The following is a 21,645-nucleotide window of genomic DNA, read 5'->3' as shown; positions in this document are numbered from 1 at the left end:
TTATTTCCAAATAATATATTGTTGCCATACATTGTACTAGGGACATAATTTAAATGTTAAATGTTGTAAATAATAATATCTGGGACAAATGGACAAACAATGTGTGGGTTTTATGAAGAACTAGCACCCAAAATAAGCGCAATGAGTTACTCTGCTTGAAACCAACCGAGCGGAATCCATACACCGCTACTCGAGAAGCTAGCAATCACCGAATGTCACCATCAGCTATTGTTACACGTCTTTCCACCGATCATACAACCTTCAACTTGCTGAGAAGAACGGTTTTCATCTCAGCACAGCAAACAACAAAAACTGCGTACCATCGAGAAACGCAAAGCTTTCCAAAAGAAATTAATGCACTTGTGTAAGAAAAGCAGAGGCTTAAGGATAAGGAGAAGATTTACGGCTAAGGTCCAAGATTACATTTACCATGAGAGAAACTCATTCCCCCATATGTGCAGAAATATTCCAGCTCAGGGAGATTCCTCCCTCGCTAGTGCGCCGCTACGACAGAAAAATCAAATTAAGGTCCAGGCTGTGTTTGGGTAGCGGGGCGTTCCACGGATCTGTAACGCGATCGGATAATCACACAGGGACATGCTGCTTAATCAATATGCTTGTGTCACTCAGCTTGTGCTGTTAGGTTACTTTATTGGGCTCAAAAAGAGATTAAGATCTGCAAAGAGAAATATTTATCATCATGTGGATTTTAATCCCTTTTCTACTCCGGGCATAAAAGACACAATAGAAAAAATAACACCAGTAACAGAATTTAGTTCTTAGAAGCTTATTGTGGGTGATAAAATGTTGAAGGAATCATGAGCGCAGATGCTTCGCGGGCAACGATAAAAACAAGGACAGTTGCCGTGTACGCAGCGCGCTTGTTGTCAGGGAAGAGGAGGAAGGTCTCAGAGAAATTTCAGAGAAACACTCTAAAGGTGCCCATACACTCGTCAGATTGGCAGCAGATAGATAAGAAATGCATCTGATGATCTATCTGATGCGTTTTTAGAACATTTTTACCAGGATAGAATTCCAATAGATTTCAGTTTGAAATCTATTGGAATTCTATCTGATGGCATTTTTTTGCCATCAGATTTCCATTAAGGCCAATGCAAACTGATAAGCAATCTCATCAGATCGACCTAAATTTTCCATCCTGCCAGCTCGATGGAAATCCATCAAAATCGGCCATCGATCGGTCGATTGGTCAACCGATTTGCAAACGATCAATCGATCGATCGGGATCGATCGGTCGGCCAGAAAATCGGCAGAGTGTATGGGCCCCTTAAGGGCTGCTGCACACCAAGAGCGGTTCTGAGCGTTTTTAAAAACGCTTGCAGTTTGAAAACTGCTTGGCTAATGTATTTCAATGGGATGGAGCACACCAGAGTGATTCGTTTTTTTCCCCAAATGCAAACTCGGGTTCTGCAGCATTTTTGCAGATTTCTGAGGCGATTCCAAAAAACGCTAGGCATGTGTAGAAAATCGCTCTGCACATGCCAAGAATTGCTCTGAAAAAACGCTAAGCATTTGTGAATACGCTAGCGGTTTTTGGTGTGCAATGGGCCTAAGAGCTTATTCACATGAATGCTGTGATGTACGCTTTGGTCTGAGACAATGCAGGGCGCTTTTTGATCAGTCAGCTCTGCATTTGCATAGAAAGAAAACAAAAACAAACAAACAAAAAAAAACCCCATTGACTTGCATTAAAGTGTACCAGAGACAAACAAATTTAAAAGATTTATACATACCTGGGGCTTCCTCCAGCCCCATCCGCAGAGTTCACTCCCACGCCGCCGTCCTCCAGCTTCTCCCTCTTCTGCACCGGGTTGTGTTAGTCGCGGCCAGTCTGAGCGAGCACAGTGCGCTCCCCCCATGTCCCTCTGGAGGAGAATAGTACTTGCATCTGCACAGTACTATTCTCCGCCAGAGAGAGCGCACTACACTTGCGTCAGACTGGCCGCAACTACGGAACTAACAGAACCCAGTGCAGATGAGGTAGAGGACGGCAGTGTGGCAACGATTTGTGCGGATGGGGCTGGAGGAAGCCCCAGGTATGTATAAATCTTTTAATTAAGTTTGTCTCTGGTTTCCTTTAAAATTCCAGGAAAACTGCATCAAAATTGCAGCGATCGCAATTTTACTGCAAGTCAATGGGAGCATTTTTTTTTTTTAAACCGCAAACACAGCACTAACCGATCAAAAAGCGTTCTGCAGTGTGTCTCAAGCCTAACGGACAATCCACTGTCATCTCGTACTGGATCGCAACTGCCGTTTGCATTAAAAATGGCTACACACTATACAATTTTTATATTTCTTTCCAATTCAAGAACTACAATCAATTTTTCTGATTGACTTAAGGTGGCCACACACCATACAATTTTTTAAATATCTGTTCAATTTAAGAATTGCAATCAATTTTTTCTGACTGATTGTATCATTTCAAAAATATGACCAATGTACCACACACCTATGTTCAATTTCTCCCCAATTATGATAAAAATGATTGGAAACTCAGAGAAAATTGCTTGGGTGTGTATATTAATAAATTAACAATCCAACACACACCATACAATCTTTAGTAGAAATTGAAGAAAAATATCTGGCATTCCGGATCGATTTAAATCGAAAAAAACTGGAAATCCGATCGGATTTTTCAGTCGAATGAAAAAAAAGCTTTCGATTTTTTCGAGAGATACGATCGTTTTTATCGAATTACTGTAAAATCGGATCATTTTATTGTATCGTGTGTGGCCACCTTAACATTTAAAAAAATCTGACCAATGAACCACACAAACACATGTGTGTTTACCCAATACCTCTTCTGCTGGTTGTTAACCTCCTTGGAGGTAACACCGAGTCAGCCTCAGAGTAAAAGAAAGAAAAGTTGCTGGAAGTGGTAATCCCGGGGAGGTAAGTTCGTGGGGCACGGATCAGTGGCGGTGGTAGGCTTCAGGGGAAAGGGATCAGTGGTGGTGGTAGGCTTCAGGGGGCAAGGATCAGTGGTGGTGGCAGGCTTCAGGGAACAAGGATCAGTAAGTGGCGGTAGGCTTTCAGGGGACAAGGATCAGTAAGTGGTGGCGATAGGCTTCAGGGGACAAGGATCAGTAAGTGGTGGTAGGCTTCAAGGGACAGAGATCAGTGGTGGTGGTAGGCTTCAGGGGACAAGGATCAGTAAGTGGTGGCGGTAGGCTTCAGGGGGCAATGATCAGTGGTGGTGGTAGGCTTCAGGGGGCAAGGATCAGTGGTGGTGGTAGGCTTCAGGGGGCAAGGATCAGTGGTGGTGGTAGGCTTCAGGGGGCAAGGATCAGTGGCGGTGGTAGGCTTCAGAGGACAAGGATCACTGGTGGTGGTAGGCTTCAGAGGACAAGGATCACTGGTGGTGGTAGGCTTCAGAGGACAAGGATCACTGGTGGTGGTAGGCTTCAGAGGACAAGGATCACTGGTGGTGGTAGGCTTCAGAGGACAAGGATAACTGGTGGTGGCCAGTCTTCAGGGGGGCAAGGATCAGTGGTGGTGGTAGGCTTCAGGGGATAAGGATCAGTGGTGGTGAGAGGCTTCAAAGGACAAGGATCAGTGGTGGTGGTACGCTTCAGGGGACAAGGATCAGTGGTGGTGGCCAGTCTTCAAGGGACAAGGATCAGTGACAGTGGTAGGCTTCAGGGGACAAGAATCAGTGGTGGTGGTAGGCTTCAGGAGACAAGGATCAGTGGTGGTGGTAGGCTTCATGGGACACGGATCAGTAGTGGTTGCCAGTCTTCAGGGGACAAGGATCAGTAAGAAGTGGTGGTAGGCTTCAGGGGACAAGGATCAGTGGTGGTTATAGGCTTCAGGGGACAAGGATCAGCAGTGGTGGTAGGCTTCAGGAGACACGGATCAGTGGTGGTTGTTAGTCTTTTGGAAACAACAAGGATCAGTGGTGGTCATGCGACTCCCACTTTTCTATATGTCAACAGTAAAGGTTTTAATGTTTTGTTTTTTTCAACAATTCCACTTATATTTGACTAATAGGCAAATAGAAATAAGGTATAATTTAAGAAACTTGAATTTGTAAAGTGTGTTTAATTTTACCCAATAAGGTACAGGTCTACATACCCTCTACCTTGTCATCTACAGACCAGTCAAAGTCGCTTTGTGAACAGCAGGTCCAGTTCTTTAAACCCAATACATATTGTCCTTCATTAGAAAATAAATGAAATCAATAAAACACAAAAGGCTTAGAGGTGATTTGCAGGCCGAAATTGGCAATAGGCTACATGCCAGGATTAACTCATAGAACACAAATCCCTCGGAGAAACATATTAGATATTAACCACTTTTATTAAATCTTAAGCAAGGCATCACAACAGACAGAGCTCCCAATCAGCGGATCTGGGAATAAAAACCCCACAAATCTGGGCAAGGAAAATGCTTAATTCTCTAAAGGAAGATGAGCAAAAAGATAAAAAAAAAATGGAATATAAGCAATAAACGAGGATACGCGAGGCTGTTCATTTCTCTAAGAATATCCAAAAAACAGAGGTTTAATCTGGTCCTGGGATATTAAGGAGAGTTTAAGTAAATATTAAATAAGACCAGGGGCTTGAGACTTTTACTGGTAAATCTAATTTGCGCACTTGGAAGAAAGATTTGCGAAGAATATTAAAGCAAAAGCGGAGAAGGAAAACAAAACAAAAAAAAAACTATGATAATCTTGGCAGCACAGATGACCTACTTAGATACAGCACAGCCCAATGGGAATGTGTACAGCGGCTCCTGCTCAGAGCGTATAGTGTGCGTAGATCACTGCATCCCTGTCTAAGAAATATACTATTTTAAATAATTTTATTTATGAAGTTTTAGTAACATTTAAAGTGGTATTAAACTCTAAAAACATGAAAATCTAAAAATCCACTGTATTGTATTAACCTCCCCGGCGTAACTGACGCACAATTTTTGTACCAAAAGAGGTACAATTTTTTAGGGCTCTTTTTTTTTTTGTTTAAGCGCCTGCGATTTTTCAAAATCGCCCTGAAAGCACTTACACCATGCCATCCTATGCACTAGTTCAGATTAGGGCGATCCGTCCGCTTTCCGCTCAGAGAAGCACTGCATGGACCATTTTCGGGGCAATTTTGCTACAATGGAATGTATAGGAAAAATCGCTTTGTGAAGCGATTGCGTTTGCGTTTTAAGAATAAATACATTGTATTATTTTCCGGATCAAAGAGTTCACTTCCTGATGTCAGAAAGTGAAAAAACGGAATCGCTCTGCAAAAACGTCTATACAAACGCTTACCAAGAACGTCAAACGAACAGAAATCGTCGTGAAGGGGAAAAAAAACCAAACAAACAAACAAAAAAAAATCGCTTAAAAAAATGTCCAACGCTAGCGTGATCGGAACGCAATGTGAACGAGGCCTTAAAGAGAACCCGAGGTGTGTTTAAAGAATGTTATCTGCATACAGAGGCTGTATCTGCCTATACAGCCCAGCCTCTGTTGCTATCCCAAACCCCACTAAGGTCCCCCTGCACTCTGCAATCCCTCATAAATCACAGCCATGCTGTGAGGCTGTGTTTACATCTGTAGTGTCAGTCTCAGCTGCTCCCCCGCCTCCTGCATAGCTCCAGTCCCTGCCCCCGTCCCTTCCCTCCAATCAGCAGGGAGGGAAGGGATGCAGGCGGGGACTGGAGTTCTGCAGGAGGTGGGGAGAGCAGCAGACTGACACTATAGAGGTAAACAGAGCCAGCTTTGACAAGCTGTTTGTCAGCAGCGTGGCTGTGATTTATGAGGGATTGCAGAGTGCAGGGGGACCTTAGGGGGGTTTGGGATAGCAACAGAGGCTTGGCTGTATAGGCAGATCCAGCCTCTGTATGCAAATAATATTCTTCAAACCCACCTCAGGTTCTCTTTAAGCATTTCTTTATATTGTAAGCATTTTTGCAGACCGCTTGCAAGCATGCGCGCAGTATTTTAAAAAAACTATTAATTTTTTTTGTTTTTGAAACTTTAATGTTTGCTGCTATGGGCAGTAGTGCTGCCCAAACCTTTATTTTTTCACACAATTTTTTACATTGGATCCAATACAGATGTTAGTATTGCATCCAATACAAAAAAACTGAATTAGCCGCCTGATGTCATGATGCTGCATATGCCCGACACCAGGGGGCGGATGCAGCCTCATCAGAGGAACACGCCGGGGGACAGAAAATGAAGGAGGAAGGACTAAGATTGCCGCCGGCGATTGCTGAGAAGACGTCGGTAATACGCCTGCAGGGAAGCTGCGAGTTGCCAGTGAGGAATACCGCACGCCAGCGATGCCTCAGGCGATAAAATGTAATTGCTGGACGAGCATGACTCATCCTTACCGTTCCTAGCTAGTTTTTTATGGACGAGTCAGGCTCATCCTTAACGCTAGGGAGGTTAAATTAATATCTATAAGACCCTGCGCCTTAAGGGGCCCATACACTGGTCGATTTCAGCATTCGATCGATCGCAAATCGATGCACGATCTAACAGCCGATGGCAATCAGAAAGAAGCAGCTATGACCTCAAAAACCACACCAAATCAGCACAATAATACAAAATTCCATCCTTTATAGAAAATTAACACAATCAACTGAAAACAGTTAAAACCAGGTGGGGAATGACATATACGGTAAACCCCAAATATCGGAGAACCGGAAGGGTAATAAGGTGCTAATAGTGGTACAGACACACCACTCAGGGTGTGAACAAATTTCTATATCAGGGTGCGCAATTTAACTGTATTCTCGTGCGGAAGCAATATACAACAATGATTATGCAATATACATCAATAAATAACAGCCGATGGATCGATTTGCAGCCGATTATGATCGCTTTGATCCGTCAGGATGGAAAATCTAGGTCGATCTTCTGCTGGCTGCAGATCGATGGCCCATAGAGTTGCATTGGATCAAATGCTGCGGTAATGCCTTTAGATCCACTTTCAATAGATTTCCAATAGATTTCACAATCTGTTCCTAGTGTGTGGCAACACATCAGATTCGACCTGACAGGCATCTGACAAATCTGATGGTCCAATCTGCTGCAAATCTATCAGTGTATGGCCACCTTTACAATCATTTTTTTTTTATTGTTCAAGGGTAAATACACTATTTACACCAATTCTTTTTTTCCTTTACTGAAAAGGCTGTTACCTTAATCGTACTGCTGTTATGCTGGGAACACACGATGAGATTTTATTTTAGATCGATTTTCTTATGTTTTCTTATCAATTTCCATTCACTTCTATAAGAAATCGATCAGAAAAATTATCAAAAATAAGATCGGACGTGTCGGAAATTATCTATCGAATCATCTATCTGCTGAAAAAAACATATGGTGTATTCCCAACAAAAAGATAATTACGGTCTGGACCGGTTTACGCTGCTGCAGAATCCGTGGCGTTTCCCCGCAAGCGATTCTAGAAGGAAAATGCTGCCTATTCTGCCAACAGCCTTGCCGATGGAATCGAACCTTGTGATTCTGACGTCATGCTGTTTTTTCCTTCTTACCACAGCAGGCACCCAAGATCCCTATAGCTGTGCTTGGCATGGCTACAAGGATTTGTGTGAATACTCGCATCTCTGTATGTGCCGGCGTCCGCCAGTGGAAACAGGCCCTTACTGCACATGGTCTTCCATCAGGTTTGCGCGGCTTTCTGATTGGCCGCAACAGGTAAGCATGCTACAGACACGGGTGGCCTAGTTACCTGCTCTGTGCACTTCACTAGTTGTCAAGGGCAGATCCTCCGTCCAAAAAGGAGCTGTCCATTGTACTTTACCTGCTGCAATGTGATCTAGCACCTCCGCTACTGCCGTAGTGTGCTTGCACTATCACAGCACGTGCTATACATTACTTCTGAGCTGTAAGTATTGCTGGTCTTCGATAGACTGAAATCGCAGTTTCACATAGTTATGTACTCCATGCTGGATAGGAAGTACGTCATTGGGATTCTTGGGGTTTTCTGTCATAGTTCTGTCATTCCGCAAATGCACACTGCACCACCGCCAGCAACATTTCTTAACCACCCTGGCGTTCTGATAAGATCGCCAGGGAGGCTGCGGGAGGGTTTTTTTTAAATTAAAAAAAAACTATTTCATGCAGCCAACTGAAAGTTGGCTGCATGAAAGCCCACTAGAGGGCGCTCCGGAGGCGTTCTTCCGATCGCCTCCGGCGCCCAGAATAAACAAGGAAGGCCGCAATGAGCGGCCTTCCTTGTTTTGCTTACACCGTCGCCATAGCGACGAGCGGAGTGACGTCATGGACGTCAGCCGACGTCCTGACGTCAGACGCCTCCGATCCAGCCCTTAGCGCTGGCCGGAACTTTTTGTTCCGGCTGCGCAGGGCTCAGGCGGCTGGGGGGACCCTCTTTCGCCGCTGCTCGCGGCGAATCGCCGCAGAGCGGCGGCGATCGGGCAGCACACGCGGCTGGCAAAGTGCCGGCTGCGTGTGCTGCTCTTTATTTGGCGCAAATCGGCCCAGCAGGGCCTGAGCGGCAGCCTCCGGCGGTGATGGACGAGCTGAGCTCGTCCATACCGCCCAGGTGGATATGTGTGTCACCCATTGACTTCAATGCCTTCGGCCGTGGAAGTCCGGTGGTAATGTGCTGTTGCCCCTGCGTCGGCAGAGTGGCAGATTGGGCACTTTCGGCGGAATGGGTTGCAATTAAAAGGAAACCAGAGCTGTGAAATAAAATTTGATACTCGTCCGCGACTACCTCGCCGTCCTTCCGCTGTCTGCCGATCAGCTTCAGTCGTGGCCTTCTGCGCATGCGACTGAACCTGTTACCGGGGCTGATCACGGCTCAACAGCAGACAGCGGGAGGACAGCGAGGGACTCAGACGAGCTTATGCTGTCGGAGGAAGCTGCGGGCGAGTATCAAATCATCTTTATTTTACAACTCAGGTACACTTTAAGTGTGGAATGTCCCATTGCTTTTCAACAGAGAGGAACGCAATACCAAAATCCTAGATAAGTGTAAAACCAATGTTAGTTACCTGGTAACATCCTTTTTAGTAACCTCCAGGACAGGTCCACCACGAGAACGACAGGCTCCTCCCAGGAACAGGAAACGTCCAGATAGAGTACTCTATAAATCTTTGTCCAACCCCTTGATCCTCAGTCAATTCCAAGTACTGTTCCTAAAAACAAAGGGGTTTTAATATTCATACTGCATATACATATACTTTTCTTGTACTTATATACACATATAAATCCTTTACTCGGGTGGGTTACGGACCTGTCCTGGAGGTTACTAAAAAGGATGTTACCAGGTAACTAACATTGGTTTTTCCATTAACCTCCAGGACAGGTCCACCACGAGAAGATGAGCAAGAATCTTACCAATTTTGGGTGGGCTGACTGCCTGCAGGATTTTCCTTCTAAATGATTGCTGCCTTGCAGACATCAGGTTCATTCTGTAGTGTCTAGAGAAGGTGCTTAGATTTAAACATGTAGCCGCTCTGCAGATTTCTTCTGGCGTAGCACCCGCTCTGTAAGCCCATGAAGTGGCTGCTGCTCTGGCTGAATGGGCTCTAACTGTATTTAACACAGTATTTCCTGTAATCCTATAGGCTTCCTCTATGCATAGTTTTACCCATTTAGCTATAGATCCTTTTGACATCTTTCCGCCTCTTGTAGCACCTGAAGTGTTGACTAGCAAGGCTCTAGAACTCCTAAACTCCGCTACCCTCTCTAAGTAGCATATAAGACATCTTCTGACATCTAACCCCGGCTCTTCTTCAAATAACGGTAATAGATCCTTAAATATTATACAAAAAGGTTCGTCGCAACATAGGGCCTCTAACTTATTCACCCGTCTAGCCGAGGTAATAGCTATGAGAAATACAATCTTCATTGTTAGGAGTCTGAAGGGAATTTATGATATGGGTTCAAAGGGCTCTATTATCAATACCTTCAAAACTAAGGATACATCCCAACTTTCCTATTTACCATAGGTTTCCTTTCTACTGATTTAAAATATTGGATGATAAGGGGGTCCTTTGCTAACCCTACCCCCGAAAGGTAGATATTCCCATTACCTGTACCTTTAAGGTACTTAATGACATATTCTTTGCTACACCATCCTGTAGAAACCCTAAAACAGTCGGTACTTATTCACCCTTGAACCCTGACTCTTCCTGCCACATATTGAAGGTTTTCCAATATCTTAAGTATATTTTCCTTGTCCCTTCTTCCTACAGTCTAACAAGGTACTGATGACCCTCTCTTAAACTCCCTTTATCCTTAGAGGGAACTTCTCAGAAGCCAGGCTGACGGGTTTAGATTTGTAAAATCCGTGGAATCAGTTGGATTGGTGGAAACGCATAACCCTTGTCGAATATTCCCTCATTTGGATTCAAGGAGTAAAGCCTCCTGCACCTTGCTGTGTTAATCAATGCCGAGGTTTTTGCGTTTACCTTGATGTTCTCGGCTGCTGCGTCAATTATATAGTCTGTGGCCTTGGAAACTACCTCTAATGATTCTAGAATCTCCTGCTTAGAAGCTCCTCACCTGCAGCACCTGGGGTTCACAGCCGGTCTCCCATGCAGCTACTAACCAGGCCTGAAGCCGCTTAGCCTCCACGATCTGACTAGAGCGGCGCTATCGGCTTAGTGTGGCCGCAGGCCTTATATACCATAGCTGGGATCTGAACCCAGTATGCAGTGTGTAGTAGCTAGTAGGTAACTGTCTTAACCTCAAGACCCTGAACCACACTACCTTTTTAATTACTCTAAGGACCAGAGCTGCAGCCACTAGGGCATGCTCTATAGGCAGTAGCAGTGTTAGAAAGACTTGCCTAAGGTCTCCTACTGAATAGGTGCTGGCTTACTGAACAGACAGAGCTGAGATCTGAACTCTGGTCTCCTTTGTCAGAGGCAGCACCCTTATCCATTACACCAAGCAGCCACTGCTTCCCATAGAGATATAACTCCTGCTACACATGTTGTAGCTGCTGCTGGTCTAAAATTTGCACCTGCTGCTGTCCAGGCCTTTTAAAGGGACTCCGTAACAAAAATTGCATCCTGTTTTTTTTTTTTTGTTGTTTTTGTTTTTTTTTTTTTCATCCTACAAGTTCCAAAAGCTATTCTAATGTGTTCTGGCTTACTGCAGCACTTTGTACTATCACAGTCTCTGTAATAAATCAATGTATCTTTCCCTTGTCAGACTTGTCAGCCTGTGTCTGGAAGGCTGCCAAGTTCTTCAGTGTTGTGGTTCTGCTATGCACTCCCCCCTCAGGGGGGAAAGAAACACACAAATGATCTCTTGAGATTTAAAAGGAAGGCTGTATACAGCCTGCTTGTGTATGGATGTATTTTCTATGTGTGGACATACTGTACATCAACCTACTTCCTGTTTTAGTGGCCATTTTGTTTGTTTATAAACAAACTTTTTAAAACTGTTTTTAACCACTTTTAATGCGGCGGGGAGCGGAGAAATTGTGACAGAGGGGAATAGGAGATGTCTTTTGTGCGATTTTAACAATACAGATTCTCTTTAAAGGCAATTCTACTTCCTTATCTTGTGGATCTTTCAGATACCCCAGATCCTCAAAGGCTAATTTGTTGTCTTTATTAACCTGTGAGAATGCTGCATCAAGCTTGGGACATCTATTCCAAGTCTTAACATCTTTTTATTTTTATGTTTAATAAGCTGAGACTCAGCATTTGGTATCTCCACGGTCGGCATGGACGTACTCGTACCTGTAATTACTGCCTCTGTTGCTGGGGGGATAGCAGAGGCAAATACTTCTCTTAATGATTTAATTGTGTCAGCCATTTCTCTTTTAACAGCTGACATTAATTCTTCCTTAAACCCCCTGATTGTTCCTGTATTAGTTTTACTAAACAAGGTTGGCAAAACTACTTATTATAATTATGGGCCATTTTTGCATCACAGAGCGGGCACCGCCTTCTTGGCCTTGTCGGCTCAGTAGACTCCGGGCCCTATAATAATCAAACAACAAAAATAATGTCATCCCTCTTTCTCAAACAAAAAGGGAAAAAACACCCTGGTGCACAAATATCAAGAGTGATAGCAACCCTGATACCAGGAAAGAAGGAACATGTATAGAGATATCATATACATATAATCCATCTGAAATCTATAATATATATACTTTCTTTGCATATAGTAGTCAAGGGAATATATCATAAAGGCCAATCATATAACTGTTATGTTGCCCATACCCTAATGGTTTACACATATATCTATAAAGGTCTTAATATCCAAACATATATATACACATCTCCGTATATCTCCCCGAATAATCTGTACCAGCATTCTATTCTATGCATAGTTATACAGACCTCAGATCAGACGCTAAGCAGGCTGTTATGTTATACTGCATAGTCTCAATTTAATAACAGACCTCAGTACAGACGCGGCATAGGGCGTACAGCTCATACCATATAGGTCACCAAGCCTCCGCCACGCTTACCTTTCCTGGCTCCTGCTTAGCGTCCATCCCGCTCCGTTCAGCACACGAACTGCCGAACCATGCAGGCTTCCGGCGTCTCTTCCCCCACGCGACCGGAAGTGACGCCGCGTAAGGGCGGAAGTACGTCACGCGTACACCGCCATTGAGGGCAATCAGCTGCCTACCCTCTGGAGGCCCGCATGACTATCCACGTCACCTCCGGCGCGCCATTAGCCTCCGCTCCAGGGGAATCATGGACGCCGCGCGTGTCCTCCGGATCCACCGCAACTCGGGCAGCCAGGACAGCCATGGGAGAAGGTAACTCTCGCTTTCTCCCCACCAGACCCCAACACCTCTCTAGGCAGGTCCACCATCCGCCGCCAACCGGGTCCCAAACACACCTGGTCTGACGGACCGGCGAGCGACCAGAGCACTCCTTGTTCCCTGGAACAGGAAACGTCAACTGAGGATCAAGGGGTTGGACAAAGATTTATAGAGTACTCTATCTGGACGTTTCCTGTTCCTGGGAGGAGCCTGTCGTTCTCGTGGTGGACCTGTCCTGGAGGTTAATGGAAAAAGGGGCCTTAAAGGGAACCTGAGGTGAGAGGCATATGGAAGCTGCCATATTTATTTCCTTTTAGACAGTACCAGTTGCCTGGCAGCCCTGCTGATCTTTGCCTGCAGTTGTGTCTGAATCACACACCTGAAACAAGCATGCGGCTAATGCAGTCAGACTTCAGTCAGAAACACCTGATCTGCTGCATGCTTGTTCAGGGTCTATGGTTAAAAGTGTTAGAGGCAGAGGCTTGGCTTAGGACAGCCAGGCAACATGCATAGTTTAAAAGGAAATAAATATGCCATCTTCCATATCTGTCTCACTTCAGGTTGCCTTTACACAATTCTGAACTAATTGCGTGTGTCAGCATTCAGTATAGAGGCAGTGGGGGCGAACTGCCTGGTGGTGAGAGTGCCGGGACCCACCCGCTCTTCCCTCTAGGTATCGCATGGTGGCAGGAAATTGCTGGAGCCGGGAGTGAGCAATTGTGTGTGGTGTAGTCAGCAATATGCATAGTAGTCAGCTTCCATATCTTTCTCACTTCAGGTTGCCTTTAAACAATCCTGAACGATCATTCTGGACAACAGAGCTCATAACTGCTGAGAGATGTAGGCACAGGGTGATAATGGGCAGCACAGTGGTGGAGTGTTTAGCATTCTCACTTTGAAAATGAACCTGGGATCCCCAGTTCTGCAACTTGGAACATTATCTACATGGAGTTTGTTGGTGAGGGTTTTCCTCCAGGCAATCAGCACCACCCCTCACAAGTGCTCTAAACCCGCAGCTGAACTCTGGTCCCCCTACCTTTCATGTCCCTACCTCTCCCTCTAGATTGTAAGCCTTTGGGCAGGGTCCTCCTCCTTTTGTGTCCTACCTGATCATGCACCTGCATTATTATGCATTTGAGTGAACCTAACTTGCCTAATCTCCATGCTCCCATCCAGTGACTAAGCATAACCTTGTACTCATACTGTGCTGCCTGATCTGGTTTTCTTGTATTCCTGTATTGTCTTATTGCTGTATGTCACCCTAAATATTGTCTGTAACTAATGTCCAGCGCTGCGTAATACGTTGGAGCTTTATAAATACAATAAATAAATAAGAGAGTGCCTGTTGCTGAGTGTATCAGAAGTGAACTTTGCATAGATAATTAGTAGGCAGCAGCAGCACTAACCAGGTCAATTGCTAAGCTTTAAAGAAAACCTGTAACCAAAAAAAGTTCCCCTGGGGAGTACTTACCTCGGGTGGGGGAAGCCTCCGGATCCTATCGAGGCTTCCCCCGTCCTCCTGTGTCCCACGGTGGTCTCGCTGTGCCCCTCCGAAGGGCGGGGATGTAAATATTTACCTTCCTGGCTCCAGCGCAGGCGCAGTATCGGCTCTCGCTCGGAGATGGGAGAAAATAGACGATCGCTGTCGGCCCGCGCTATTGTGCAAGTCTCCTGCGCCTCCTGAGCCGTAACAGCGCCCCCGCTGGAGCTAGAAAAGGTAAATATTGCACAGCCTGACAAATTGTCGGCTGTGCATTCCGTGGGCTGCAGCGAGACCGCCGTGGGACATAGGAGGATGGGGGAAGCCTCGATAGGATTCAGAGGCTTCCCCCTACCGAGGTGAGTATCCCCCAGGGGAACGTTTTTTTTGTTACACAGAGTCTCTTTAAAAGCGGGATTGTCATCATAAAAATCAAATTTCAACAGCAACTGATCTGAGTGTATTAAGTGATAAAGATGCTGATCCTGCATTCAAAACTTTTCCTGCTGTTACGGTTTGGAGTTATCACACACACCTTAGGAGCACTGGCCCTTTAATTGCCATCGGATGGCAAAACAGTTGCATGCTGGGAGGTCTTTTAATCCATAATATATTCCTCCTCTTTCCTTTATTTGCCCCTCCTAGTGACATAAGACAGTGCACTTCCTAGTATAGAACTCAGTGGGAATGGCTGAAGACTCTGGGAGGAGGGCGGGTAACGAATACACAATTAGCAAGAGGAGAAAAAAAAGAGTGAGGGAGAAAATTATGTCAGGATTAGCTTCATTCAAAGGTAACCAAGATGGAAACTGTCTAGAACAGGATTTTCTGCTTTTCTTCTATAAAATTCACAGGGATCATACAGTGGACATTGCAATACATCTGTTATGTAAGTAGAACTAGTATTTATCTACTTATATATGTGTTTTTATTTCTAGGTTAGCATGGGTGTCACTTGTTCTTTAAAGCAAGTCATTTCTCCCTTACCTCATTTCATTGATGTACTTTATTACCTCCCTCTGACCACTCAGCAGCATGTCCAGCTCCTGAGTAGATGCCTGGAGTGGAAGAAACAAAAATGAGCATTAAAAAGACACATTTTGATAGACAGAATCAGGAAGCAGGCTAGTGTAGTGGTACTTTAAGCCACAGGTCAGCACTGTAGTCTGTCCATGTACTGCAGAACGATTTTCAATAGATTCCAGTAGGAAAATCGATTGACCCGTAGTATTGTTCAGTTCTACGCAGGGCAATGCTATGAGCCGCCAATCAACAGCCACTCCTGCCCAGACCTCGAATGACTAAAATCTTTAATCCGGTCCAATCAATTTTAAGACAAAATCAATCGACAGGATGTTTTTATGGCATTGATTCCCAGGAGATTCGATCACAGTGATTGGATCTGCAGAGAATCAAAGGGGAAAATTGATGCGTGTGGCCTGCTTAAGACCAGGAGGAGCCACCCTCCTATATGTACAGGGCAAGTACATCATATGCAAGATAGTCACCCAAAACGATCATGGGTGACTGTTTTGAGCAATGAAACCATTGTTAGTTACCTGGTAACTTCCTTTTTAGTAACCTCCAGGACAGGTCCACCCTGAGACGACATAGGCTCCTCCCAGGAACAGGAAACGTCCACGTAGAGTACTCTATAAATTTTAAACTGACACCCACAACTCCAGTCAACCACAAGAACTGTTACTCATAGCAGGTGTCCCCATCCATCTAACAATCCATAAGGCATACGTATATATATATATATATATATATATATACACACACACATCTCTATACCTCTATAAACGGGTGGGTTACGGACCTGTCCTGGAGGTTACTAAAAAGGAAGTTACCAGGTAACTAACAATGGTTTTTCCAGTAACCTCCAGGACAGGTCCACCCTGAGAAGATAAGCAAGAATCTTACCAATTTTAGGGTGGGCTTACTGCCTGCAGAACTTTCCTTCCGAATGATTGTTGTCTTGCAGACATCAGATTCACCCTGTAGTGTCTTGAGAAGGTGCCGAGACTTGTCCACGTAGCCGCTCTGCAAATCTCTTCTGGCGTTGCACCCGCTCTGTAAGCCCATGATGTGGCAGCTGCCCTAGTAGAGTGGGCCCTAACTGTACCTGTTAGTGAGGTTCCTGCTAACTTATAAGCTTCCTCTATAACCAACTTTATCCATTTGGCTATGGTTCTCTTCGACATTTTCTTCCCCTTTGTAGCCCCTGAGGTATTTATGAATAGAGCTCTTGATTCTCTAAACTCTGCTACTCTTTCCATGTATGAAATAAGACATCTCCTGACATCCAATGCTGGTTCTGAATTAAATGAAGGTAACACAATTTCCTGTGATCTGTGAAATGTTGTCGTTACTTTGGGAAGAAATTCCTCACATGTCTTTAATACTACCCTATCATTAAATATTATACAGAACGGCTCATCACAACCTAACGCTTCCAGCTCACTTACTCTCCTCGCTGAAGTAATGGCGATTAGAAAGATAGTCTTCATTGTAAGAAGTCTTAAAGGAATCTCCGATAATGGCTCAAAAGGTTCCTCTTTCAATACCTTTAGTACTAAAGATAAGTCCCAGCTGGGAACTTTTCTATTCACTATGGGCTTCTTTCTCTCAATGGATCTGAAGAACTGGATTATAAGGGGGTCCCCTGCTAACCTTATATCCAGAAAAGTAGATATTGCCGCTACTTGTACCTTTAAAGTACTTAAAGAAATATTCTTTTCCACACCATCTTGTAGAAATTCTAATACCGTAGGTATTATATCTCCTGAAAATCCCGACTGTTCTTTCCACATATTGAAGGTTTTCCAATATTTTAAGTATATTTTCCGCGTCACCTTTTTTCTACAATCTAATAGTGTACTTATGACTCTTTCTGAAACCCCTCTCTTTCTTAACGGAGACCTCTCAGAAGCCAGGCAGACAGGTTTAGATTTGGTATACAGTCTAGATTTCTTCCTGATTTGCTGGATAGTGTATCCCTGTGAGAGATTCTCAATGGACCCTCCAACCTCATTTTTAGAATCATCGGATACCAACTTCTTCCTGGCCAATCCGGTGTTACCATAATGACTGTTACCCTTGTCTGCATCAGTTTCTGTAACACCCGCGGAATAAGCTGAATCGGTGGAAACGCATATCCCCTCTCGAATGTCCAGTTCTGACTGAGTGCATCCACCGCTTCCGCTCCCTCTCTGGGATTCAACGAATAGAACCTCCTGCATTTTGTGTTTGACTTGTTTGCGAACATGTCTATCTGGGGACGTCCCCACATTTTTACTAGACTTTTGAATACTCTGTGTGATATTTCCATTTCCGAGTTCGACAGGCTGTGTCTGCTTAGGAAATCTGCCATGTTGTTTAGAGATCCTTTTAGATGAATTGCTGACAATGACAGGAAATTCTCCTCTGCGAGTATCAATACTTCCATCGCCAGATCCAAGAGCTTTTTTGATCTTGTTCCTCCCTGTCGATTTATATAAGCCACAGCGGTCGTGTTGTCTGTCCTGACTTGAACATGTTGGCCCTTTAATATCTGCAGACCCTGTACTAGTGACTCTTTTATTGCTCTTAATTCTCTGTAATTTGAAGACTGGTTTCTTATCCACTTGGACCACAGTCCCTGCATCACTGTTCCTTCCAGATGGGCTCCCCATCCAATTAGACTTGCATCTGTGGTGATGTACTTCTTGGCTGGAACATTCCATAATCTTCCTTCCGTCAGAATTTTCTCTGATAGCCACCAGTCCAGCGATCTCAGCACTTCTGTTGGACATCTTATCTGCCTTTCCAGATCCTCCTGTTTTTTGTTCCAGTTTTGCATCATCCAAAACTGTAGATGTCTTGTGTGCATCAGGGCCCACTGAATTGCTGGAGATGTCGAGGTTAAGAAGCCCAGCACCTTCATGATTTCCCTTATTGACAAGTCTGGATCCTTGTTGCACTCCTTTATGATTCTTCTTACCTTTGTTATCTTTTCTGTTGTCAGATAAAGTCTTTGTGTCCCTGAATCTATCAGAACTCCCAGAAATTGTATTCTTGATGTTGGTTGAAGAATCGATTTTTCCCAATTGATTATCCATCCCAGAGCCTGTAATTGTTCCAACACTCTCGCTGTGTTCCTTTCTGCTTGCTGGTATGAATCTGCTACTATCAGTAAGTCGTCCAGATAAGGAATTACCAGGATTCCTTCTGTGTGGAAATACTTTATCACTTCCCCCATTACCTTCGAGAAGATGCGTGGGGCTGATGATATTCCGAAAGGTAGAGCATTGAACTGGAAATGTTGAATCAACTTCCTTCCCTTTACCGCAAATCTGAGGAACCTCTGGGATGACTCTCTTATTGGGATGTGCCAGTAAGCATCTCTCAAGTCTATGTTCGTCATTACGCAGTTGGGGGTTAGTAAGTTTCTCACAGAGAATATTGATTCCATCCTGAATCTTTGATAAGATACAAAGGGGTTTAGAGGCTTGAGGTTCAGAATTAGTCTGAACTTGCCCGTCGGCTTTTTTACCATAAAGATCGTCGAGTAAAAACCCCTTTGTATCTGATTGCGCGGAACAGGGACCACCACTTTTTCCTCCACCATATCGTTTATGATCTTTCCCAGGGCCTCTTTTCTTTCTTTGTCCCTGGGAAGAGGAGTAGTGATGAATCTGTTTCCTGGCAATGACTGAAATTGAATCCTGTATCCTGTATTTATGAGATTGAGGATGAAATCGTTTCTGCTGACTTTTGTCCACTGGGAATAAAATCTCATTAGACGACCCCCAACTTTTTCTCTGGCGTCACTTCCTTTCTTGAACGTCTGAGCTTCGAAAAAGAAAGTTCTTTTTTGCCCCCTCTTTGTTAATTGCCCAAGGCTTCCTTCTTTGTTGAGGCCTTTCTTTATTCTCCTGCCTATTTCTCCTGAAGAATCTCTTATTCTGCACAAATTTCTTCTTAACTGGAAAACTCTTCTTCTTGTTAGAAGTTCTCTCCAATATCTCATCTAGTTGTGCTCCAAATAATAACTCACCATCGAACGGTATATTGCATACTCTTGCTTTCGAAGTCTGACTGCCCTCCCAATTTTTGATCCATAAATTGCGCCTGGCAGTATTAATTAAAGCTGTTGTTCTCGCATTTATTCTTATATTCTCTGCTGCCGCATCTGTAATATAGTCAGTAGCCCTAGACACCACATCTAACGACTCTAGTATGTCTTCTTTAGAAGCTCCTTTCTGAACATTCTCTTCCACTTTTTTCACCCATAATGCCAATACTCTTGCTACACATGTAGTAGCTGCTGCCGGCCGAAAATTTGCACCAGCTGAGGACCAGGCTTTTTTCAGAGCAAACTCTACTTTCTTATCTTGTCGATCTTTGAGATATCCCAGATCTTCAAATGCTAATTCGTTCTGTTTGTTAACCTGTGAAAAAGCCGCATCAAGCTTGGGACAACGATTCCACATCTTAACATCATCTTCTTTAAACGGAAATCTCTTAATAAATCCTTTAGACATAAATAGTTTCTTGTCCGGATACTTCCACTGACTCATAATTGTATTTTTAGTAGAAATATGAATGGGAAAGGTTAGTGGTTCCGCTGGTTCCATTCCCTGGTATAGCCTATCATGTACTGATATGTCTTTTGTCTTCTCTGGCTCAATGTTAAGAGTCTTATTGATCGCTAAAATAAGTTGCTCTGTGTCATCCGCCGGGAATCTAAATCTAGAAACTTTCTTAGGATCTGACATACTATCCATACTTTTTACGGAAGATGCATCTGACCCATCGTTATCCTCATCCTCTTCATCTATACCCTCTTCTTCTGAGGACGAAATAATACGTCTCTTAGATGAGGCCTTACTCTTGTGTTTATCAGGTTGTTCAGGCTGTGTGGTAACAGCCTTAGGATCAGGGGTTAAAGGTGTAGCTGTACTAGTCCCAGCCTCCATTGCATCGGCAGGCGGAGCAACTGCTGCCGTAAAGGCTTCCCTTATTGATTTTATTGTCTCTGCCATCTCCTGTTTAACTGCAGACATGATTTCCTCCTTCAACCCTCCTGACTGTTCCTGAATTAATTTCATAAAGCAGGCCTGACAAAACTGTTTAGTATATGTATGGGCAAGTTTTGTATCACAGAGCGGGCACCGCCTCCTTGGTCTTGAAGGATCAGCAGATTCTCCGCCCTATAATGACATATAAAATAATACACAGTCACCATCCTGTATCAATAATGGGGAAGAATCACCCAGGTGACTTGTGTTACAGCATTGTGATACAAAAGATAGGTTTCCAAAACCAAAAGGGAGAGGCAGATTCAAAAGGAGACTAGTATGCATTAACAGAATAGCCTAAGAATCATACAGCCCGCCTCTAAGCCATTCACATAATGTAATATGTTGTGTCATATTTGACTATACATAGCAACAATACAAAATCAGCTTCGCACAACTATATAGAGGCCACCCGTGGCCTAACAGCCTGTAAAATTCATCTAAAATTCAGTAAAATTACATTCCCCAAGCAGGCATAGACAGGGTTTGCATATAAACATGTCTTGGTAAAAACAGACCTCAGCATAGACGCGGCGTGGCTCATACCATTAAGGTCTCCAAGCCTCCAGCCCGTCTACTCACCTTTCCTGGCTCCTGCTTAGCGTCCATCCTGCTCCGCTCAACAAACAAACTGCCGAGCCCTGCAGAGTTCCGACGTCTCTTCACCGCGCCGACCGGAAGTGACGTCATGTAAGGGCGGAAGTTCCTATACGGAAGCCGCCATTGAGGGCAAATCCAGCCAACCCTCCGGAAGCTCAGGGACAGCCCTCACACCACTCCAGCGCGCCAACGGCCTCTGCCTTCTAGTGAATCACGGACGCCGCTTGCTCCTCTTAGATCCACCTCAACTCGGGTAGCCATAGGAGCGCCGAAGACAGGTACCTCCATCTTCTCTCTAGGGATCCAAAACCACCTCCAGGCAGGTCCCCCTGATACACCGCCAACCTAGTCCCAGACACACCTGATCTGAAGGACCGGCGAGCGGCATAGAGCACCCTTGCTTTCCTGGAACAGGAAACGTCAACTGGAGTTGTGGGTGTCAGTTTAAAATTTATAGAGTACTCTACGTGGACGTTTCCTGTTCCTGGGAGGAGCCTATGTCGTCTCAGGGTGGACCTGTCCTGGAGGTTACTGGAAAAAATCTATTGCATGCAAGTTGCTCTAGTAAGATTGACACACCCAATAAGAACAATGAAATCACCTGATACGTCAGGGTCAGATAGCTAAAAACAGATCATCGCACCCAACTAGAGGAAACGCAATTTACTTCCAAGATTAGAAAAGTGAAATCAGTTGTGTTTGTATGACCGATAACATATAAGACAACACCCACAAAAAGGGCAGAAAA

General features: G+C 44.4%; 1 protein-coding gene and 1 pseudogene across 1 annotated transcript in view; both read right to left on the bottom strand.

The window, feature by feature from the left end:
* LMAN1 (lectin, mannose binding 1) overlaps nt 1–21,645 on the bottom strand; it is a 78,862-nt gene that overhangs the window by 15,831 nt on the left and 41,386 nt on the right. The window contains exon 10 of the mRNA XM_068251263.1: nt 15,220–15,290. Coding sequence (XP_068107364.1) covers nt 15,220–15,290 — 71 coding nt within the window. The remainder of the gene's footprint in view (nt 1–15,219; nt 15,291–21,645) is intronic.
* LOC137532750 (5S ribosomal RNA) lies at nt 10,520–10,637 on the bottom strand (annotated as a pseudogene).

This window comes from Hyperolius riggenbachi, chromosome 1 (assembly GCF_040937935.1).
Source record: "Hyperolius riggenbachi isolate aHypRig1 chromosome 1, aHypRig1.pri, whole genome shotgun sequence".
Taxonomy (NCBI): Eukaryota; Metazoa; Chordata; class Amphibia; order Anura; family Hyperoliidae; genus Hyperolius; species Hyperolius riggenbachi.
The sequence above is the reverse complement of the archived record's forward strand: the minus strand, read 5'-3'. Positions and strand labels throughout refer to the sequence as shown.